General features: G+C 51.5%; 1 protein-coding gene across 1 annotated transcript in view; it reads left to right on the top strand.

The window, feature by feature from the left end:
• The first annotated feature begins 10074 nt into the window (after positions 1-10074).
• Positions 10075-24804, top strand: part of LOC122923596 (protein mono-ADP-ribosyltransferase PARP14-like) — a 39015-nt gene continuing 24285 nt past the window's right edge. Inside the window, exons 1-3 of the mRNA XM_044274456.1 lie at positions 10075-10311; positions 13740-13864; positions 16078-16111. Coding sequence (XP_044130391.1) covers positions 10122-10311; positions 13740-13864; positions 16078-16111 — 349 coding nt within the window. The 5' untranslated portion in view covers positions 10075-10121. The remainder of the gene's footprint in view (positions 10312-13739; positions 13865-16077; positions 16112-24804) is intronic.

The raw sequence follows: 24804 nt of genomic DNA, 5'->3' as shown, positions 1-24804 counted from the left end.
GACACACACACACACACACACTGGGAAGGGAATTAACCCTTCCACCACCAGGGAAGGGAAGACAGCAACTAAAAGGGGAATACCGGCAAATAAACCCCGTGCACACCAGACATGGGAAGTGCACACCAAACACACAAGTTGCCAGATGCAACCGCACGCACCACACAGCAAGCAGCCACGAAACAACTCAGGCTGCAATGCTGCCACATAAAAACTGTTGCCAGCGGCAACCACAGGTGAGGCAAAAACCAAGGCCCTCACCTGTGATTGACAACGAAACCAAAATCGCTGACAACCGCATGCGGTGCAGGAGTCACGGTCATAGGCAAGGCCGTGACAATATCTTGGCATCCAATAGGGATCTTCTGGACCTATTAATCTACCTCCCGAGGGGTGGTCCCTGACCTTGGGGGTCGCCCATTTAACTGCCAGCAGGTTGCTTCAGTATGGCCTGGCTTGTGACAGTATGTGCAGATAGGCCGCTACTAGTGCGGTCAGGTGGGCGTCCACCCGAATTCCTAGAATAAGTCTCTGTATAATCAGGAGAGAAGAGTCTTCTGGACACAGATTTCTCATCCTCTAGTAATAGTGGTTTTTCCAATTTTTGGTGGACTTTCTCCAGACTTTTAGTCAGGAATTGGACTTGCTCAGTGAGGGCAGCAATTGTGTCAGGAACTGGGGCTTGGGTTGCCTGACTGACGACAGGTAAAGGTTTGACAGGGGTGACCGGCTGTGTTGCTGGCACTACAGCGGATCCAACTGGTTCTGTCGGTGGACTTTTTCCCAGTATACTGATCGCTAGTTCTTTGAAGTCTAAGAAGGCAGCACTTGGATGCTGGGCGGCTAACATTCTTAGCTGGCTCTTTAGATTGTCTGTGTTGACTCCTTCAATAAACTGCTCTTTCAGGGTTTTGTCCTGATTCTCGGCCTCACGGGGTCTACTTGGACAACAGCTCTAAGGGCTTCCTGCAAAGATAATGCAAAGTCTCTGAGTGACTCACCCGACTGCTATTTCTTACTGAAGAACCTCATCATGACCTCTGACACGGTTCTGGGTTCAAAGGTGGTGCAGAGACGTTCACATATCTGCTCCAGTGTCCTCCTTCCTGAGCTTGGCCAGGTCTTCACTTCTCTGAGGGCAGCTCCTTCCAATTGTGCAAGAAGAATCTCCATCTGCTGTTCGGGGGGTACCGGGTACAACCTGAACACAGCAAGAATTTTCTCTTTAAAGTCCCTTAAAGTGTGAACCTCTCCAAAATACCGGGGGAACCAGGGGGCCCCAAAATAATAAGGCATAGTTAAAGGCATGAAACTAGGTGCTGCAGCAGTTGGCATTGCGCTGGGACCTGCTGCGGCTGCCTTAGGGGGTCCGCGGAGGTCAGGCTGCACGCTATCTTCCTGCACAGACATGCTGACAATAGGTAGATTACAGTTAGGTAGGTTAATTGTGGCTGTCAATACTTTTTATGTAGCGTTGCTATGGGCGACAGCTACTTTGTGGTGTATGGCCCTTTAAATGTTCGATACCGGCTGAATACAATTCTCAGGCAGCGCTTCCCTAAGCTTCTGGTAGCGCTCCTGGCTAGCGGTACTTCCTTAGGCTTAGTGGAGGCTACTCGGAGTACTCACAGATGGTACACTCTTATTTGGGGGGCGGCAGGCAATGTGATCCGCTCCGGCAGCCTGCCGGTGTAAATCTCGCGATACCTTTGGGGATGGACGCACCTCACACTCTCCTCCCGTGCGCGGTGTCTCCCTTTGATGTGGTCACAAGCAGAGGTAGGATGGGCTTTGAACAGACAATTTAGCATAAAGGGGCGGCACACTGATTTCCCGCTCTTCAGGGGGTGTCGCCAACTTGTACACAGTGATGGCGCAATATTTATTTTTAAACAAGAGCTCCGGCGGCCATCTTAATTGCATAGAAACCGTCTATTTGCTGATAGCAAGCAGTTATAGTGACACACAAATGTAGAATTTTCTCACTTTTGACACTGCGGTTTGATGCTGGGGACTAGTATAGCGCCTCCATACACTTTGCAATCAGTTTGAACAGTTCTGTAGCTCAAAACAGCGCACAATAAGCAAAAGTCTCTCAATCAAATAAAGGGGCTTATTCACATGCGACAGTCTCAAATATGGTGCAAGGGTTATTATCCTGTTCGTGACGCCAATAAAAGTTATGCAGCCAGTCCCAGGGGGAACACGTGAGGTGCACGGTGGGCCGATGAGGGACCAGTAATAACACAGTCTATCAGTTACACACGGTTAGCAGAAGCCTCCCGGGGCCGGCAGCGCAGTGTGAGGTGGACGGCACAAAATCCTCCGGGGCACGCTCTGTGGTAGGAAGCATCAGCCAAGATGGTGGTTGAGGTGCTCTTGATATTAGGGGTGCTTGTTGCGGCTGAGTCCCTTGATGGTTTTTGTCGTGAAGCCAGTACCGGTAATGGTGGTACAACCAGTAGTGGTAATAATGAGGTAGACAGTGGTAGGATGCAGCTCACAGCTTTTACTGTTGATGACTTTGGTTGCAGCAGCACAAAAATACTGTTTTTTATTGATGGTACAGAGTTAATTCTGCAAATCCACTGTTTCTAGGCTTTTCAGGTTTTTAGTTTGGAGCAGTGGGTTATTTTTTCGGTGAGGTTGCCGGAGACTTCACCTGAATATCCCAGAGGTCCTCTATGCCTGGTTTGCGGCTTTTACCCTTTGGATGTATATAAGTCTCTGCTCTTTTGCCTCTTGCTGGACTAAAACCTTTCCTCAGAGCTGAAGGGCTGGATCGGCACCTTTCACTCTCTCAGCATCGGCCTTCTAATCACTCATCTCCACTGATCTGTCTAACTAGGCCTGAACTAGGTATATATAAGACCTAAGTTATATCCCCATCTAGTGGTGGGATGTATAAATTACACCTAATCTGCCTGGTAACGGGGATTTACAGATACATTAGCACAAAGTCATACCATACTGTACAATACAGTGTTAAGACCAAAAACACACGGAGTGGGACGCTGCATTATTTACAACATTCATCTGACAGGTTAGATTATGTGGTATTTTTATAGAGCAGGTTGTCACGGACGCGTCGATACCTAATATGTATACAATTTTTTTATTTATGTAAGTTTTACACAATGATTTCATTTTTTAAACTGAAAAAATCATGTTTTAGTGTCTCCATATTCTGAGAGCCATAGTTTTTTCAGTTTTTGGGTGATTATCTTAGGTAGGGTCTCATTTTTTGCGGGATGAGATGACGGTTTGATTGGCACTATTTTGGTGGGCATATGCCTTTTTGATAGCTCGCTGTTGTACTTTTTCGGATGTAAGTTGACAAAAAAATTGTTTATTTAGCACAGTTTTTATTTTTAATTTTTTACGGTGTTCATCGTCATATGGGTTAGGTCATGTGATATGTTTATAGAGCCGGTCGATACGGACCAACCACAGCAGGCGTCCCAGGGGGCTTGTTGTCACTTTTCGGGGACCCTTGGTGTTGTACGTGGCTGGGTGGAGGAAGAGACCTTCAATGGCGTCAGTGAGGACAAGGAACCGGACATGGCTAGCTTGGTATCCAGCCTTGTGCAAATGGGGAGTTTGCGGTTGTTTGCGGTGCGTTAAACGGGGAGTTTGGTCTGTCACTGTCTGTGAAGCGGGCGTAACCCTTACACTGCCTGATCATACCTGATGTTTTAAAGCATGTTATTCCAAACAATTTAGTAATGTTAGGTGATTTGTGCCCTTTATGGATTAAAACCCGACTCTGCGTCAACTACGTAATTTTCCGTGGGAGTTTTGCCATGGGCCCCCTCCGGCCACAGTCCAGGAGTTAGTCCCCTTGAAACAACTTTTCCATCACTATTGTGGCCGAAAAGAGTCCCTGTGGGTTTTAAAATTCGCCTGTCCATTGAAGTCTATGGCGGTTCGCCCGTTTACGAACCTTTGCAGAAATTCACGTTTGCGAACGGAAAATGTTCTGTTCGCGACATCTCTATCCAGCATGTTATTAGTTCTGCCGATTCTTCTTATGTATCTGCATTGTTAGGCCCCTTTCACATGAGCGTGATTTCCGCACGGGTGTAATGCGTGATGCGAATGCATTGCGCCCGCACAGAATCCGGACCCATTCATTGCAATGGGTCTGTGCACATGAGCATTGGTTTTCACGCATCACTTGGGCGTTGCGTGAAAATCGCAGCTTGTTCTATATTCTGCATTTTTCACTCAACGCTGGCCCCATAGAAGTGAATGGGGCAAGAAAGTGCGGGTGCGATGCGTTTTTCACTGATGGTTGCTAAGAGATGTTGTTTGTTAACATTACGTTTTCTATCACGCGCGTGTAAAACGCATCAATGCGCATAAAAACTGAACTACTGAACGCAATCCCAGACAAAACTGACTGAACTTGCTAGTGAAATCGCGCATTTTTCTCTGAACGCATCCGCGACGCACCCGGACCTAATCCGCACCCGCTCGTCTGCAGGGGGCGTTACTGTTCTGCCCCTGGTGAATCTCTTCCTGTTTACCGCACACGCCAGCCTGTCCTCACATTCCCTAAGAGCGCGGTGCGCTATCAGGTTGATTCCCAAGTGAAAGGTCAGGGGCTGGAATCCAAGAGCCGCCATGGAGAAGATCTCCCAAGAAGAGAGAAGCAGCGTCATCCAGCTCATCGATAGCGGTATCTCGGCCAAGAAAACCGCCAAACTACATCATGTGAGGGTCCGTCCATCTATTCCAAAGTCAAGAGGTGGACGTCCAGGCAAAATATCAGAGTCAACTAGTCGGCTCATCACAAGGTCTATCAGTTCTGGTGCGACAAACACAGCAGTGGAGGCGGCTCGTCTGCTTCGTAATAGTGACATCACAGACGTCCATGCGAGCACCGTGCGACACGCATTACACAAGTCTGGAAGGGTGGCCCGAAAAAAGGCGAAGAAGCTTCAATATCGTCATAAGAAGCGTCCGCTCGAGTTTGCAGAGAAGTGCGAACATTGGACAATAGAAGATCGGAAACGGGTGATTCGGAGCGATGAGATGAAACTCAATAGACTGGGCTCCGATGGGGCAAACGGGTCTGGAAGAAACAAGGGAAAAGGGGGCAAACGGATCGAGAAACGGAAGGAACTGTCAAGTTCGGTGGAGGAAGCCTGATGAGATGGGGTTAGATACCTGACCAGGATCGATGGTGGTCTCAGTGCTTGAAGACTGACAGGCCGAGCTTTTCACTGTCACAACAACACGGCCGGGGAGGGGGTCACAGGCCCAGGGTCCGCTTTTCTCTCAGACCAGTCCAGTTACATGAGTCCGCGGCTCCCCAGGGTCCGGCCCCTCCTCCTTCCAGGCTGCCCCTGCCTGACCCAATCTGTATTGCCAATACCCAGTACAGTAGTTATGCCCACATTGTGCCCCCTTCATAGTAGCTATGCCCTCATTGTGCCTCTCTCACAGTAGTTATGCCCTCTCTGTGCCCCTTCACAGCTGTAATGCCCTCTTTGTGCCCCCCTCACAGTAATAATACCCATTGTGCCTCCTTTACAGTAATAATGCCCCTTAATAGCAGTAATGCCCATTGTCTCCCTTCACAGTAATAATGCCCATTGTGCCCCCTTAATAGTAATAATGCCCATTGTGCCCCTTCCAGAGTAGAAATGTCCATTGTGGCCCCTTCACATTAGCAATTACCATTGTGGCCCTTCTGTGTTTAAAAAAAAAAAACTCCTCCCCTTGTCCCGCTCCTGAAGCTCCCAGTCCTCTCTCCCGCGCAGGCACGGATCGCTCAGCAGCACGGTGTGGGCGGAGCTTATACAGATTCCCAGGCTGCAGGCTCCGCCCACACAGGCCAGCAGCGCGATCCGTGCCTGCAGGCTGAATGGTGGAGCGGGGAGAAGTCTTCCTGCTCTACCATTGAGAGCGGAGGGCGAGGAGCGCGGGGAGCGGAGCGGTGAGTGACAGAACCGCCTCCCCTTAGTACGCCACTGAGTAAAGGTTATTGCGAACTCTGGCTGCAGGAGCGAGCGGGCCGGTCCATGCCCGAGGGCCGGATGGGCAGTCCGCCGCTGCCTGGGAGCAGATTTCGGTCGAGACCTGCCTGAAGCTGATGGGGAGCATGCCCAGAAGGACTCAGGCCGCGCTGAAAGCCAAAGGCGGATTTACAAAATACTAACAAAAATTAAAATGTAGAATTTTAGGAGCAGAACCGTCACAACGCAGATACAGGAGAAGAATGTGCAGAACAGCGGCGCGTCCAATGTACGTACGAGGGCGGTTCACAGCGTTAGAACTGAAAATAACGGAATCCATAAGACGGAAGTCAAAGGCTTTAAGGCTACTTTCACACTCGCGTTTGGTGCGGATCCGTTTTGTATCTGCACAGACGGATCCGCACGAATAACGCAAACGCTTGTATCCGTTAATAACGGATCCGTTTGCATTATTCATTCAAAAAAAGTGTAAGTCAAAATGGATCCATCTTGACTTACACTGAAAGTCAATGGGGGACGGATCCGTTTTCAATTGCACCATATTGTGTCAGTGAAAAACGGATCCGTCCTGATTGACGTACATTGTAAATCAGGACGGATCCGCTTGGCTCCGCATCGTCAGACGGTCACAAAAAAACGATGCAAGCTGCTTTTTAGTGACCGTCTAAAAAAACGCAACGGAGACCAAACGCAGCCAAATTGATCCATTCTGAGTGGATCCTTATCCATTCAGAATACATTGGGGCTGAACGGATCCGTTCTGTGCCGCTTGTGAGAGGATCCCTGAAACGGATCTCACAGGCGGAGCCAGAAACGCCAGTGCGAAAGTAGCCTACGTGTGTCATTCCGTTTCATCCTTCATAATACAGTCTATGGGCAGCAGAAGCGCACTTTCACACTTGCGTTGTTGGATCCGCCGGATCCGTCTCACAAATACATTGCAATACCGGATTCGTCTCTCCTGTTGTCATCTGGAAAAACGGATCCGGTATTTATCTTTTTCACATTTTTAAAGGTCAAGTGCGGACTGCAAAATCAGATCCGTTTTCCAGAACACTTGGGGCCGGATCTGGCATTAATGCATTTCAATGGAAAATAATGTTCCGGAATTTTGGACGGAGAAAACTGTACAGTGACTGAACGGATCGCTCGCCATTCAGAATGTATTAGGATAAAACTGATCTGTTTTTTTCCGATATTGAGCCCCGAGGACGGAACTCAATACCGGAAAAGTTTAACGCAAGTGTGAAAGTACCGTAACGGATCCGTCCTGAATTCCTTTATGCAGGCCTGGACTCCTGAATAACGGATCCGTCCTGGTTTCTGCTATGCAGGCCTGGACTCCTGAATAACGGATCCGTCCTGGTTTCTGCTATGCAGGCCTGGACTCCTGAATAACGGATCCGTCCTGGTTTCTGCTATGCGGGCCTGGACTCCTGAATAACGGATCCGTCCTGGTTTCTGCTATGCGGGCCTGGACTCCTGAATAACGGATCCGTCCTGGTTTCTGCTATGCGGGCCTGGACTCCTGAATAACGGATCCGTCCTGGTTTCTGCTATGCGGGCCTGGACTCCTGAATAACGGATCCGTCCTGGTGTCCGCTATGCAGGCCTGGACTCCTGAATAACGGATCCATCCTGGTTTCCGCTATGCAGGCCTGGACTCCTGAATAACGGCTCCGTCCTGGTTTCCGCTATGCAGGCCTGGACTCCTGAATAACGGATCCGTCCTGGTTTCTGCTATGCAGGCCTGGACTCCTGAATAACGGATCCGTCCTGGTTTCTGCTATGCGGGCCTGGACTCCTGAATAACGGATCCGTCCTGGTTTCTGTTATGCGGGCCTGGACTCCTGAATAACGGATCCGTCCTGGTTTCTGCTATGCGGGCCTGGACTCCTGAATAACGGATCCGTCCTGGTTTCTGCTATGCGGGCCTGGACTCCTGAATAATGGATCCGTCCTGGTTTCTGCTATGCGGGCCTGGTCTCCTGAATAACGGATCCGTCCTGGTTTCTGCTATGCGGGCCTGGACTCCTGAATAACGGATCCGTCCTGGTTTCTGCTATGCGGGCCTGGACTCCTGAATAACGGATCCGTCCTGGTTTCTGCTATGCGGGCCTGGACTCCTGAATAATGGATCCGTCCTGGTTTCTGCTATGCGGGCCTGGTCTCCTGAATAACGGATCCGTCCTGGTTTCCGCTATGCGGGCCTGGTCTCCTGAATAACGGGTCCGTCCTGGTTTCTGCTATGCGGGCCTGGTCTCCTGAATAACGGATCCGTCCTGGTTTCTGCTATGCGGGCCTGGTCTCCTGAATAACGGATCCGTCCTGGTTTCTGCTATGCGGGCCTGGACTCCTGAATAACGGATCCGTCCTGGTTTCTGCTATGCGGGCCTGGACTCCTGAATAACGGATCCGTCCTGGTTTCTGCTATGCGGGCCTGGACTCCTGAATAACGGATCTGTCCTGGTGTCTGCTATGCGGGCCTGGACTCCTGAATAACGGATCCGTCCTGGTTTCTGCTATGCGGGCCTGGACTCCTGAATAACGGATCCGTCCTGGTGTCTGCTATGCAGGCCTGGACTCCTGAATAACGGATCCGTCCTGGTGTCTGCTATGCAGGCCTGGACTCCAGAATAACGGATCCGTCCTGGTGTCTGCTATGCAGGCCTGGACTCCTGAATAACGGATCCGTCCTGGTGTCTGTTATGCAGGCTTGGACTCCTGAATAACGGATCCGTCCTGGTGTCTGCTATGCAGGCTTGGACTCCTGAATAACGGATCCGTCCTGGTTTCTGCTATGCAGGCCTGGACTCCTGAATAACGGATCCGTCCTGGTTTCTGCTATGCGGGCCTGGACTCCTGAATAACGGATCCGTCCTGGTTTCTGCTATGCAGGCCTGGACTCCTGAATAACGGATCCGTCCTGGTTTCTGCTATGCAGGCCTGGACTCCTGAATAACGGATCCGTCCTGGTTTCTGCTATGCGGGCCTGGTCTCCTGAATAACGGATCCGTCCTGGTTTCTGCTATGCGGGCCTGGACTCCTGAATAACGGATCCGTCCTGGTTTCTGCTATGCGGGCCTGGACTCCTGAATAACGGATCCGTCCTGGTGTCTGTTATGCGGGCCTGGACTCCTGAATAACGGATCCGTCCTGGTTTCTGCTATGCGGGCCTGGACTCCTGAATAACGGATCCGTCCTGGTTTCTGCTATGCGGGCCTGGACTCCTGAATAACGGATCCGTCCTGGTGTCTGCTATCCGGGCCTGGACTCCTGAATAACGGCTCCGTCCTGGTTTCCGCTATGCGGGCATGGACTCCTGAATAACGGATCCGTCCTGGTTTCTGCTATGCGGGCCTGGACTCCTGAATAACGGATCCGTCCTGGTTTCTGCTATGCGGGCCTGGTCTCCTGAATAACGGATCCGTCCTGGTTTCTGCTATGCGGGCCTGGACTCCTGAATAACGGATCCGTCCTGGTTTCTGCTATGCGGGCCTGGACTCCTGAATAACGGATCCGTCCTGGTTTCTGCTATGCAGGCCTGGACTCCTGAATAACGGATCCGTCCTGGTTTCTGCTATGCGGGCCTGGACTCCTGAATAACGGATCCGTCCTGGTTTCTGCTATGCGGGCCTGGACTCCTGAATAACGGATCCGTCCTGGTTTCTGCTATGCAGGCCTGGACTCCTGAATAACGGATCCGTCCTGGTTTCTGCTATGCGGGCCTGGACTCCTGAATAACGGATCCGTTCTGCCGCCCATAGACTTGTATTAAGAAGGATCCGAGGGGAATGCCTCTAAAGCTTCCGTTGTGACTTCCATCTTATGGATTCCGTTATTTTCTATTATAACGGAAAACACAAACAGAACCCATAACGCTGACGTGAGCCGCCCGAGATAGCCGAGAGGATTGTCTGCAGGATGATGGGAGTCTCAGGTCTGAAGCTGCAGTGGATGGTGAGAGTCAGAAGTCCAGGACGTTGTTATCATGGAGGGTGTGAGCACAAGGCCTGGAGGGCAGGGACGCCTCTGACTTCACAGGGTGGAGTCCAACAAGAAATGAAAGTGAAACTTCTCCAGAAAACTCTACCCCCCGAGCTGTGACCAGATCACGGGCTTCCACTCTGCAGCACCATGGGGGACAGCTGCTACCTCTACCCTGTGGCCCTGAGGTGGGACGAGGGCCCCGAAGCCCTGAAACAAGTGAAAAACAAACTGCTGCTGCATTTCCAGAAAAGGAAACTGTCTAATGGAGGAGAATGTGAGATCCGAGATCTGGACTGCAGCCGGGGGCACCTCCTGATACACTTCAGAGATGAGGGGGGTAAGTACCGGGGGAGGGGCACCTCCTGATATACTTCAGAGATGAGGGGGGTAAGTACCGGGGGAGGGGCACCTCCTGATATACTTCAGAGATGAGGGGGGTAAGTACCGGGGGAGGGGGGCACCTCCTGATATACTGCAGAGATGAGGGGGGTAAGTACCGGGGGAGGGGCACCTCCTGATATACTTCAGAGATGAGGGGGGTAAGTACTGGGGGAGGGGCACCACCTGATACACTTCAGAGATGAGGGGGGTAAGTACCGGGGGAGGGGCACCTCCTGATATACTTCAGAGATGAGGGGGGTAAGTACTGGGGGAGGGGCACCTCCTGATACACTTCAGAGATGAGGGGGGTAAGTACTGGGGGAGGGGCACCTCCTGATATACTGCAGAGATGAGGGGGGTAAGTACCGGGGGAGGGGCACCTCCTGATACACTTCAGAGATGAGGGGGGTAAGTACTGGGGGAGGGGCACCTCCTGATACACTTCAGAGATGAGGGGGGTAAGTACCGGGGGAGGGGCACCTCCTGATATACTTCAGAGATGAGGGGGGTAAGTACCGGGGGAGGGGCACCTCCTGATATACTTCAGAGATGAGGGGGGTAAGTACCGGGGGAGGGGGGCACCTCCTGATATACTGCAGAGATGAGGGGGGTAAGTACCGGGGGAGGGGCACCTCCTGATATACTTCAGAGATGAGGGGGGTAAGTACCGGGGGAGGGGGGCACCTCCTGATATACTGCAGAGATGAGGGGGGTAAGTACCGGGGGAGGGGCACCTCCTGATATACTTCAGAGATGAGGGGGGTAAGTACCGGGGGAGGGGCACCTCCTGATATACTTCAGAGATGAGGGGGGTAAGTACTGGGGGAGGGACACCTCCTGATATACTGCAGAGATGAGGGGGGTAAGTACCGGGGGAGGGGCACCTCCTGATATACTTCAGAGATGAGGGGGGTAAGTACCGGGGGAGGGGCACCTCCTGATATACTTCAGAGATGAGGGGGGTAAGTACTGGGGGAGGGACACCTCCTGATATACTGCAGAGATGAGGGGGGTAAGTACCGGGGGAGGGGCACCTCCTGATATACTTCAGAGATGAGGGGGGTAAGTACCGGGGAGAGGCACCTCCTGATATACTTCAGAGATGAGGGGGGTAAGTACCGGGGGAGGGGCACCTCCTGATATACTTCAGAGATGAGGGGGGTAAGTACCGGTGGAGGGGCACCTCCTGATATACTTCAGAGATGAGGGGGGTAAGTACCGGGGGAGGGACACCTCCTGATATACTGCAGAGATGAGGGGGGTAAGTACCGGGGGAGGGGCACCTCCTGATATACTTCAGAGATGAGGGGGGTAAGTACCGGGGAGAGGCACCTCCTGATATACTTCAGAGATGAGGGGGGTAAGTACTGGGGGAGGGGCACCTCCTGATATACTTCAGAGATGAGGGGGGTAAGTACCGGGGGAGGGGCACCTCCTGATATACTTCAGAGATGAGGGGGGTAAGTACCGGGAGAGGGGCACCTCTTGATATTCTGCAGAGATGAGGGGGGTAAGTACCGGGGGAGGGGCACCTCCTGATATACTTCAGAGATGAGGGGGGGTAAGTACCGGGGGAGGGACACCTCCTGGTATACTGCAGAGATGAGGGGGGTAAGTACCGGGGGAGGGGCACCTCCTGGTATACTGCAGAGATGAGGGGGGTAAGTACCGGGGGAGGGGCACCTCCTGGTATACTGCAGAGATGAGGGGGGTAAGTACCGGGGGAGGGGCACCTCCTGATATACTGCAGAGATTAGGGGGGTAAGTACCGGGGGAGGGGCACCTCCTGGTATACTGCAGAGATGAGGGGGGTAAGTACCCGGAGACCCCATGGTGCAGTTATTATGTTACTATTGACTCTGATGGCGCTGTGTTTGTTATTGGTGACTCTGATGGCGCTGTGTTTGTTATTGGTGGCTCTGATGGCGCTGTGTTTGTTATTGGTGACTCTGATGGCGCTGTGTTTGTTATTGGTGACTCTGATGGCGCTGTGTTTGTTATTGGTGACTCTGATGGCGCTGTGTTTGTTATTGGTGACTCTGATGGCGCTGTGTTTGTTATTGGTGGCTCTGATGGCGCTGTGTTTGTTATTGGTGGCTCTGATGGCGCTGTGTTTGTTATTGGTGACTCTGATGGCGCTGTGTTTGTTATTGGTGACTCTGATGGCGCTGTGTTTGTTATTGGTGGCTCTGATGGCGCTGTGTTTGTTATTGGTGACTCTGATGGCGCTGTGTTTGTTATTGGTGACTCTGATGGCGCTGTGTTTGTTATTGGTGACTCTGATGGCGCTGTGTTTGTTATTGGTGACTCTGATGGCGCTGTGTTTGTTATTGGTGACTCTGATGGCGCTGTGTTTGTTATTGGTGGCTCTGATGGCGCTGTGTTTGTTATTGGTGGCTCTGATGGCGCTGTGTTTGTTATTGGTGACTCTGATGGCGCTGTGTTTGTTATTGGTGACTCTGATGGCGCTGTGTTTGTTATTGGTGACTCTGATGGCGCTGTGTTTGTTATTGGTGACTCTGATGGCGCTGTGTTTGTTATTGGTGGCTCTGATGGCGCTGTGTTTGTTATTGGTGACTCTGATGGCGCTGTGTTTGTTATTGGTGACTCTGATGGCGCTGTGTTTGTTATTGGTGGCTCTGATGGCGCTGTGTTTGTTATTGGTGGCTCTGATGGCGCTGTGTTTGTTATTGGTGGCTCTGATGGCGCTGTGTTTGTTATTGGTGGCTCTGATGGCGCTGTGTTTGTTATTGGTGGCTCTGATGGCGCTGTGTTTGTTATTGGTGGCTCTGATGGCGCTGTGTTTGTTATTGGTGACTCTGATGGCGCTGTGTTTGTTATTGGTGGCTCTGATGGCGCTGTGTTTGTTATTGGTGGCTCTGATGGCGCTGTGTTTGTTATTGGTGGCTCTGATGGCGCTGCGTTTGTTATTGGTGACTCTGATGGCGCTGCGTTTGTTATTGGTGACTCTGATGGCGCTGCGTTTGTTATTGGTGACTCTGATGGCGCTGCGTTTGTTATTGGTGACTCTGATGGCGCTGCGTTTGTTATTGGTGACTCTGATGGCGCTGCGTTTGTTATTGGTGACTCTGATGGCGCTGCGTTTGTTATTGGTGACTCTGATGGCGCTGCGTTTGTTATTGGTGACTCTGATGGCGCTGCGTTTGTTATTGGTGACTCTGATGGCGCTGCGTTTGTTATTGGTGACTCTGATGGCGCTGCGTTTGTTATTGGTGACTCTGATGGCGCTGTGTTTGTTATTGGTGACTCTGATGGCGCTGTGTTTGTTATTGGTGACTCTGATGGCGCTGTGTTTGTTATTGGTGACTCTGATGGCGCTGTGTTTGTTATTGGTGACTCTGATGGCGCTGTGTTTGTTTCCAGTGCGGGATCGGGTTCTCCAGAAGACGTCTCAGGAGCTGCAGTTACCGGGGAACAAGACGCTAAAGCTGGATGTGACGTCTGTGGAGGCGCTGAGCGGTGGTCCGGTGCAGGACGTCCCCTCAGAAGTGAGTGCAGCAGACCCCTCCTCCAGTCAAAGCCCCCCATTCAGTGACAGACCCTCAATAACAGGCTCCAGGGACAGACTCCCCTCCAGTGACAGCTGCCCCTGGTATCTGCTACCCCCCCCCCCCCAATATCTGCTGTCGCCTGGTGTATAGCGCCCCTAGTATCCCACCCCATGTCAGCTTCCCCCTGGTATTTGCTGCTATGTCAACCCCCCCCAATGTGTCCCTTCCCTCAGTGTCTGCTGCCTCTGGTATCTGTATTACTGTATGATAATATTACTAGAGCACTGTATGGGGGTATCATTTGAGCATAGCACAGTTATACTTGCATTGTGCGGTGCTGCAAGTAAGGCGCTATACTGTGTAGTATTACTTTTGCAGTATATGGCGGGGCAGCACCGTGCAGCATTCTTATTTAACCAGTATATGACACTGTTATGTGGACAGTAACATAGAACCTAGAATGTGTCGGCAGATAAGGACCATGTGGCCCATCTCGTCTGCCCAATATACTGAATACTATGGATAGCCCCGGCCCTATCTTATATGAAGGATGGCCTTATGCCTATCCCATGCATGCTTAACCTCCTCCACTGTATTTGGCCCATCTCGTCTGCCCCATACACTGAATCCTATGGATAGCCCCGGCCCTATCTTATATGGAGGATGGCCTTCTGCCTATCCCATGCATGCTTAACCTCCTCCACTGTATTTGCAGCTGCCACTTCTGCAGGAAGGCTATTCCATGCATCCACTACTCTCTCAGTAAAGTAATACTTCCTGATATTACTGTTAACCCTTTGCCCCTCTGATGTAACACTATGTCCTCTTGTAGCAGTTTTCCTTCTTGTAAATCTTCTCTCCTCTTTTCCCTTGTTGATTCCCTTTATGTATTTAGCCGTCTCTCTCATCTCCCCTCTGTCTCGTCTTTCTTCCAAGCTTTACATGTTAAGGTCCTTTTAACAGAGGGTCCGGGGGGGTGGGACGGAGGGGTCCGGAGGGGGAGAGTGATTTACCCTTCTCTCATCTCCTTATATAAGCAGTGACTGTTAGAGTTGAGTGAATTTCCTTTAGAGACATCTCTGGGTCAGGGGAGGTCTCTGGATCAGGGGAGGTCTCTGGATCAGGGGAGGTCTCTGGGTCAGGGGAGGTCTCTGGATCAGGGGAGGGCTCTGGGTCAGGGGAGGTCTCTGGATCAGGGGAGGTCTCTGGGTCAGGGGAGGTCTCTGGGTCAGGGGAGGTCTCTGGGTCAGGGGAGGTCTCTGGGTCAGGGGAGGTCTCTGGGTCAGGGGAGGTCTCTGGATCAGGGGAGGTCTCTGGATCAGGGGAGGTCTCTGGATCAGGGGAGGGCTCTGGGTCAGGGGAGGGCTCTGGGTCAGGGGAGGGCTCTGGGTCAGGGGAGGTCTCTGGGTCAGGGGAGGTCTCTGGGTCAGGGGAGGTCTCTGGGTCAGGGGAGGTCTCTGGGTCAGGGGAGGTCTCTGGGTCAGGGGAGGTCTCTGGGTCAGGGGAGGTCTCTGGATCAGGGGAGGTCTCTGGATCAGGGGAGGGCTCTCCGTTTTGCAGCCCATAGACTTCTATTATGATGGAATGAATAACGGAAAGCCTCTAAAGGCAATCCGTCATAGAATTGCGTTATGGTCCGTGGTAACAGAATCCATAACGTAATTCTGCTTTTACCACCAAACGAAGCGTTAACGAATTTTCAAAATATCAAAATTCGCTCCTCTCTAGTGACAGTATATACAGCGAAGAAAGGGATGCAAATGAGCTCTTAAGCTCCGCCTCTAATGCCACCGGATGTAAGGCAGCTATTCGATAAGTCAATGTTCAACCCTTTAAATAGTGTGCGCGGTGACGGTGTGCGCGGTGACGGTGTGCGCGGTGACGGTGTGCGCGGTGACGGTGTATGCAGTTTATATGTGTAGGAACTGGACGGAGCGGCTGCCGGGCCCGGTCTGAGAGCCTTCTTACTTAGTCGCAGAACTGAGGGTTGCTGGGATGGGACCCGTTCTAAAATTTACTGTGGGGCCCAGTCAGTTCTAGTTACACCACTGACTGCCACCATCGTTTCTATAACGCAGGTATTCCTGGACAGGACACAGTTAATTATAGTTATGATGGCGTCTTTATTAACCCTTTACTGTAACTGACCCTGGTGACTATCTCCTGCGCTCTCATCATCACTGTCCCCTCTTTTTTTTCTTTTTTTTCAGAAACCAGGAAGGAGTGAGCCGATCCCAAATCCAGGTAATCCATTACTGCAGCGGCTGCAGATGTGGGGCCCCGGACTGATGTAACCATGGGGTTCTGGCCTGATGTAGCAGTGGGGCCCCCGGCTAGGGTTGCCCCCTGGCCGGTATTTCACAGGCCAGGACGGTATTTTTCTTAAGGCTCTTTCACACTTGCGTTGTCCGGATCCGGCGTGTACTCCATTTGCCGGAATTACACGCCGGATCCGGAAAAACGCAAGTGAACTGAAAGCATTTGAAGACGGATCCGTCTTCAAAATGCGTTCAGTGTTACTATGGCAGCCAGGACGCTATTAAAGTCCTGGTTGCCATAGTAGGAGCGGGGGAGCAGTATACTTACAGTCCGTGCGGCTCCCGGGGCGCTCCAGAGTGACGTCAGAGCGCCCCATGCGCATGGATGACGTGCCATGTGATCACGTGATCCATGCGCTTGGGGCGCCCTGACGTCAATCTGGAGCGCCCCGGGAGCCGCACGGACGGTAAGTATACTGCTCCCCCGCTCCCCGCTACACTTTACCATGGCTGCCAGGACTTTAGCGTCCTGGCAGCCATGGTAACCATTCAGAAAAAGCTAAACGTCGGATCCGGCAATGCGCCGAAACGACGTTTAGCTTAAGGCCGGATCCGGATCAATGCCTTTCAATGGGCATTAATTCCGGATCCGGCCTTGCGGCAAGTCTTCAGGATTTTTGGCCGGAGCAAAAAGTACAGCATGCTGCGGTATTTTCTCCGGCCAAAAAACGTTCCGTTCCGGAACTGAAGACATCCTGATGCATCCTGAACGGATTTCACTCCATTCAGAATGCATTAGGATAAAACTGATCAGGATTCTTCCGGCATAGAGCCCCGACGACAGAACTCTATGCCGGAAGACAAGAACGCAGGTGTGAAAGAGCCCTTAGATTGCTGGAACCATTTTTTTTCTCTACTGACAATAATAATAATTGCCGGTAATTTTGTCAGACAACTTCGAGCTTCTAAGCAGCAGAATGAGAAAGTGGAAGGAACAGAGCACAGCAGCGCATTGGAGAACCTCAGGAGTCCCTGCTCGGTGTCCATATATGGCCTAGGAGTCCCTGCTCGGTGTCCATATATGGAGTCAGTGCTTCAGGGAGTCTCTGCTCTGACTCCATATATGGCTAAGGAGTCCCTGCTGTATGTCCATATATGGAGTCAGTGCTTCTGGGAGTCTCTTCTCTGACTCCATATATGGCTAAGGAGTCCCTGCTGTGTCCATATATGGAGTCAGTGCTTCTGGGAGTCCCTGCTGTGTCCATATATGGCTTAGGAGTCCCTGCTGTGTCCATATATGGAGTCAGTGCTTCTGGGAGTCTCTTCTCTGACTCCATATATGGCTAAGGAGTCCCTGCTCGGTGTCCATATATGGAGTCAGTGCTTCTGGGAGTCCCTGCTGTGTCCATATATGGCTTAGGAGTCCCTGCTGTATGTCCATATATGGAGCCAGTGCTTCTGGGAGTCCCTGCTGTGTCCATATATGGAGTCAGTGCTTCTGGGAGTCTCTTCTCTGACTCCATATATGGCTAAGGAGTCCCTGCTGTGTGTCCATATATGGAGTCAGTGCTTCTGGGAGTCCCTGCTGTGTCCATATATGGCCTAGGAGTCCCTGCTGTATGTCCATATATGGCTAAGGAGTCCCTGCTCGGTGTCCATATATGGAGTCGGTGCTTCTGGGAGTCTCTGCTCTGACTCCATATATGGCCTAGGAGTCCCTGCTGTGTGTCCATATATGGAGTCAGTGCTTCTGGGAGTCTCTTCTCTGACTCCATATATGGCTAAGGAGTCCCTGCTCGGTGTCCATATATGGCTTAGGAGTCCCTGCTGTATGTCCATATATGGAGTCAGTGCTTCTGGGAGTCCCTGCTCTGACTCCATATATGGCTTAGAAGTCCCTGCTGTATGTCCATATATGGAGCCGGTGCTTCTGGAAGTCTCTTCTCTGACTCCATATATGGCTGAGGAGTCCCTGCTGTGTGTCCATATATGGAGCCAGTGCTTCTGGGAGTCCCTGCTCTGACTCCATATATGGCTTAGGAGTCGCTGCTGTGTCCATATATGGAGTCAGTGCTTCTGGGAGTCCCTGCTCTGACTCCATATATGGCTTAGAAGTCCCTGCTGTATGTCCATATATGGAGCCGGTGCTTCTGGAAGTCTCTTCTCTGACTCCATATATGGCTGAGGAGTCCCTGCTGTGTCCATATATGGAGTCAGTGCTTCTGGGAGTCCCTGCTCTGACTCCATATATGGCTAAGGAGTCCCTGCTGTGTGTCCATATATGGAGCCAGTGCTTCTGGAAGTCTCTTCTCTGACTCCATATATGGCTTAGGAGTCCCTGCTGTGTGTCCATATATGGAGCCAGTGCTTCTGGAAGTCTCTTCTCTGACTCCATATATGGCTTAGGAGTCCCTGCTGTGTCCATATATGGAGCCAGTGCTTCTGGGAGTCTCTTCTCTGACTCCATATATGGCTTAGGAGTCCCTGCTCGGTGTCCATATATGGAGTCAGTGCTTCTGGGAGTCCCTGCTGTGTCCATATATGGAGTCAGTGCTTCTGGGAGTCCCTGCTCTCCATATATGGCTTAGGAGTTGTGATGCTTCGTGATCTCAGCAATACGAATAAATCGCAAATGCATCCTGTTTTAAATTTACAAAAATCACAAGAGCCCTCTCATTCACACAAAGAGTTAAAACTCTCAGTTACAGCTCACAATGCAGAGGAAAATTAGCAAATCCTTTGCCAAAGATTCTTCCTGACCCCATGCCGGGTTATACATCCATTAATCTGATATTGTCTTGACAAAACCCATAAAAGTGCCCTCTCTCTAGTCTGAGCGGCCCCAGCACAGCAGGGGTCCTAACACCCTAAGCCTGGTCAGAGACGTCAGAGAAGAATGACAGATCCTTATCACACGGCCGGTTGGTACGTAAGTTAACTTACCTGCTCCATAGCTGCCACTCTGTTCTATCTTCAGGACCTGGCAAAAGACCTGTGGTGATGTCACTGTGCTCATCACATGGTCCAATCACATGGTTCGTCACCATGGTGAGTGGCCATGTGATTGGACCATGTGATGTGACGTCACCACAGGTGCTTAGCCGGCAGCTCAACATTACAGAAGAAGACAGAGATCCGCAACTACGCGATCAAGTGGACTTTTTATTTTTTTAACCCCTCCATCACTATTTTACTTTGCATTTTATATTCAGAATGCTATTATTTTCCCTTATAACCATGTTATAAGGGAAAATAATACAGATCGGGTCCCCAGCCCGATCGTCTCCTAGGAACCATGCGTGAAAATCGCACCGCATCCGCACTGCAGAATATAGAGCATGCTGCGATTTTCATGCAACGCTCAAGTGATGCATAAAAAAAAAAAAAACTGCTCGTGTGCACAGCCCCATAGAATTGAATGGGTCTGGATTCAGTGCGGGTGCAATGCGTTCACATCACGCATTGCGCCCGCGCGGAAAACTTGCCCGTGTGAAAGGGGCCTAACGCACGGTATTGTCTTCCAGTCATATTTGGTATCAGATGATGTGTAAAGTTCTACTGATTATAAATATGAATTGTATTTCTTGATTTGACCTCCGGGTACAGAGAAACTGGCAAAGCAAGGATTCTGGCCGATTGTCTCCCTCTCTGGGGCCAGAACTGCCCCCTGTTCCAATTACCCAAGGCTGGACTTGTGCGTGTCACAGCCACCACCAGCTCCAGAGGGGGTAAAACACAGCGACCCACTCAGCTCCGGGTCCGTCATCTGCCATCTGACGTCGACTAACATCACGACCGTCGGCTGGACACGGGCACCCGCCATCTTGGATTACTCCTTACAAAGACTTTCTCTTTTACTGGACTCTACCGCGGTAATTCTGACCTTACAGACATTCTGTTCCCTTCCACCTCTTACTTATTTCTATCCGACCAATCTGCTCGGCCGGTAGATTTATCTGTCAGTTATAATGTAGATTTCTGTGCGTAGTTTTTATAATAAAACTAACGATTTCATGGTTCCAGTTCTGCCCTTGTTCCCCGATGATCTGGTCTATGCTCAGAGCGCTGCCCTCAGAGGAGACATTCCACCGTCTTATTTCTATACATTGCTGATTGGTTAGCTAGGCTGCAAATAACCGTTCCTTCCCTTTAGGAATAGCTAGCCGCGGTCTCTTCGCTGCGATTCACTACGAAGAGTGGTGGCAGCAAATTAAGTTTGTTTTCCGCGCAAAATCAATCATCTTATTTTACCGATTGTACATACAGTCGCGATTGTACCATGTGTGGGCACAACAACCAATCTTAAGCGTCTGCTGTGCTCACAGTGGATTCGCCTCCAGAAGTCTCTAGTGGACGAGACCTGGATGGCAACTGTGGCTTAGTGCGACGGGATTGGCGGGGGGTTGTCGCATTGGTTGGCAGCGTGTGGGATAGCAGAACCCAAATCAGAGCACAAAGAGTTTACAAGTGCAGTTTTTTGTGCAATCAGAACAATAGGACAGCGGCTACTTAGTATCTTGTCCTGCGGAACCTGAGTTCTGGGCGCAAAAACGGTGCACATTGATATACATTTCCCCACCTTTTCTTTGCTATATCCTATTCTTTTACTCTTCTCAATGTCTGATTCAGTTCCAAATGGCCGAGCGCTCGTCCTCTCCTAACACTCCTTCTGCAGGAGGCACACCTCTACCCGTGGTCCCCAAAGCAGGGTTTCCAGTTATGGAGAAAAACGGGGACATTGATTTATATTTACGCTCATTTGAGAGCGCGTGCCGCCAGTTCTGCATCCCTGAGGATCGGTGGGCTCTACACCTGACGCCTCAGCTGACTGGTAAAGCGCTGGATGCTTTTGCAGAGCTACCCACAGACCAAGACTGCGATTATCAGACTATCAAGGAGGCCATAATCGCTAAGTTCCAGTTAACCCCTGAGGTTTACCAGAGAAGGTTCTGTGCCATCCAGCAAGTGTCCACAGACTCCTACGTGGATGTGGCTAGCCACTTATGCACCACATTCCGCCAATGGACTCGAACCCCTAAGGAAAAGACTTGTGCTAACCTCGAGGATTTCATCCATGACCAGCTCCTCGCTGTATGCTCTACGGTTGTGAGACAGTTTGTGCTGAAGTGCCAGCCCCAGTCTACCAAAAAAGCCGCTGAGTTGGCAGACATGTTTGTCGCAACTCGGGTGCCGGACATTCGCAATTCGCAAACCTGTGGTGGCGGACGCTCACAGGCCTATGGTACCAGACATCCGCAAAACCCTGATAGCTGCAGAACTCCAGTATCTGACAAGGACAGAGCCATGTCCCAGAACTGGAGAGAAGGCAGGCCCGCTGGTCCTGTGAACCGTGAGACAACCAGGCCCTGGTGCTATGCAGGGAAGCCAGGCAGCTAGCACCGCGACGATGCCAAGCCCTAAGGGGGCCAATGCCTCCACCCCTGCCTCATCTGCTGTATTGCTGGTCGGAGGATCCAATGTGCAAGGCGGATCCCAGAACCACCAGCCCGTCACTGTGAATGGCCAGACTGTCATCGAATTCCGCGACACCGGTGCAGATGTCACCTTGGTCCGTTCACATCTTGTTACAGCAAAGGATATCCTTCCAGGAAAGTACCTCACTCTGACCGGAGTTGGGGGCACTCGCACTCATGTGGCCCAAGCCCAAGTCCCCATGATTGGGGAATGGGACATCAAAAGTGAGTTGTTGGGGTCCTGGATGATATTCCTGTCGCCACAGTGCTTGGCACTGATTTGGGCACCCTTGTTTGCCGTTACAAGTACCCTGCGAACACACAGGAGATCTAGCAGGACTTCCTGACCAAAACCAGGTACTGTACAACCCTTTGGGGAAACAGGGAGACGGGGACACTTTACCTGCTATTTCTACCGTACCCAACGCATCGAGCCGGGAGGTATCAGATTTAAGTGTACAAGCAACCGAATGTAATCTGCCTATTTCTGCACCTGTCATTGCTGATCCAAATGCGTGTGTCAGTGCTAACCATGGTGATATACATGATGCTGTACCTGTTCTGGCCATTACACGTTCCATGGCCAGCCGCCTGAACTCAGAGCCGACCGAAGAGACCCCCTCGGGCGATTCTGACCTTCAGGCGGATGACAATGATGCAAGAAATACCCTGTCATGTATTGTGTAACTGCGCTGGCAGACGCTTCCAGTGTCGCCAGTAACCTGGGCTCAGATGGGGCTGCGGGGACAGAACCAACCGTCCGTCTAGCCGCATCTGACCCCAGCATTGAAGGTAACTCTCCACAGCTGACTTCATACGTCACCGGTCAGCTGGAGGAGACCGGTGGCGCTGCATTCGTGCAGGCCTTGAGGAGTGACCCCAGTCTGAAGACGCTTAGGGCTTGAGCCGGCCAGCCTCCAGACGAGGGCACTCCATATAAAGTCTATTGGGAGAATGACCGACTGTACTGTGAAGCTGTACAGCCGGCAAAAGGTGACGCAGGTGAGAACACGAGACAGCTGGTAGTCCCTAGGGAATTTCGGGCACAGGTGCTCAAAGCAGCCCACGACATTCCACTAGCAGGACATTTAGGTATCAAAAAGACCCACAAATGTGTTCAGAACCATTTTTACTGGCCCACGATGGGAAAGGACATAACCATTTACTGCCGATCGTGTACCACTTGCCAGAGGGTTAAGAAGGCTGGGAGTACCCACAAAGCTCCTTTGCAGCCACCGTCGGTGATCACAGAGCCCTTCCAGAGGGTGGCAGTGGATATAATTGGTCCCCTTCCCATTCCTAGCAGTTCTGGCAAGCGCTACATCTTAACAGTCGTGGACTATGCCACCCGTTATCCAGAGGCGGTAGCACTGTCTTCCCTTAGGTCGGCCACGGTGGCAGACGCCTTAATCAGGATTTTCTCTCGTGTGGGGTTCCTCGCCGAGATGATCTCTGATCAGGGCTCCTGCTTCATGTCTGAGCTAATGGAAGCCCTCTGTGAGAGGATGCAAATCAAGCACACCACTTCCAGTGCGTATGACCCCCAAACCAATGGTTTGTGTGAACGATTCAACGGAACGTTAAAGCAAATGCTGGCAACGTTCGTGGAATCGCAGGGAAAGGACTGGGAACGGCACCTGCCTCATTTGCTGTTTGCTTAGAGAAGTGCCACAGGAGTCCACTGGGTTCTCACCCTTTGAACTCCTATATGGACGAGACGTCCGAGGGCCTTAAAACTGATTCTGGAGACCTGGGAGGGAAAAGCTCAGAAGTCTCTGTGGTTCAATATGTCCTAAAATTTCATGACATGATGGAGTCCCTCATGGCCATGATGACGAAAAACCTCTCAAAGGCACAGGCCAAGCAGAAGGCCTGGTATGACCAACACGTCAGAGACCGGTCGACCAAGCAGGTCAGAAGGTATACACCCCCCTACTCTGTCAGGCAGAACAAATTGCAGGCCGCCTGGGAAGGGCCATACGCCATTCTGAAACAGGTGAACCCAGTCACTTACCTCGTGAGTCTGGGGGGTAAGTGACAGAAACTGTTCCACGTGAACATGTTAAAAGCACATGAGGAGAGAGAGCAGTATGTGTTAGCAGTGTGCAGCCAGCTAGAACCCGAAGAGCCAGATCCACTGATAGACCTGCCAGCAGAGCTACGAGACGTGGCGGAGGATTGGAACATCAACCCCCACCTCTCGTACCCCCAGCAACTGAGTGCGCACAGCGCCACCTTCTCAGGACTCCCGGGCCAAACCAACCTAGCAGCTCACAGAGTTGACACAGGGACCCAGCAGCCCTTACGGCAGGGCCCCATCGCACCTCACCCGGCTGAGATCAAGCAAGGAAATGCTGCAGTTAGGAGTCATCCAGAAATCCGCTAGCCCATGGGCCGCTCTGGTTGTTTTAGTCCCCAAAAAGGACAAAACGACCCGGTTCTGTGTCCACTCTCGGAGACAGAATGACATTACCACAACCGATGCGTATCCCATGCCTCGAATTGATGAATCATGGACTTGAGCCGTGGGTACTGGCAGATTCCGCTTGCGCCAGAGGCGAGAGCGAAGTCCGCATTCATCACCCCTTTTAGCCTCTGAGTTTACTCGTATGCCCTTTGGGATGAAGAATGCGCCCGCCACCTTTCAGCGGGCCATGAATGAACGCAGTAGCCTACCTGGATGACATTGCGGTATTCAGTCCAACCTGGGAAGGTCACCTTGACCATTTGTCACAGGTATTGGGAAGACTGTCCGCTGCCAATCTGACCGTTAAGCCCAACAAATGTCAGGTAGCCATGACAGAGGTTCAGTACCTCGGACACAGAGTAGCAGCCAGACCCTGAAACCTCAGATGGGGAAGGTCGATGCCATTGTGGCATGGCCGCAGCCTACCACCAAAAAACAAATACTTTTCTGGGAACGGCAGGATACTATAGGAAGTTTGTTCCGTCCTATAGTACTCTGGCTAAACCACTGACCGATGCAACTGGTAAAAAACAACCCAACAAGGTCACGTGGAACCCAGAACTAGAAGAGGCGTTTCGGGCCTTGAAGGAAGCGCTGGCTAGTGCTCCTGTCCTTCAAGCTCCCGACTTCTCCCGTCAGTTCATCGTACAAGCTGATGCCTCACTGACTCGATATATGGAGTCAGTGCTTCTGGAAGTCCCAGCAATGACTCCATATATGGCTAAGGAGTCCCTGCTG

Source organism: Bufo gargarizans, unplaced genomic scaffold, assembly GCF_014858855.1.
Source record: "Bufo gargarizans isolate SCDJY-AF-19 unplaced genomic scaffold, ASM1485885v1 original_scaffold_1771_pilon, whole genome shotgun sequence".
NCBI classification, from domain to species: domain Eukaryota; kingdom Metazoa; phylum Chordata; class Amphibia; order Anura; family Bufonidae; genus Bufo; species Bufo gargarizans.
The sequence above is the reverse complement of the archived record's forward strand: the minus strand, read 5'-3'. Positions and strand labels throughout refer to the sequence as shown.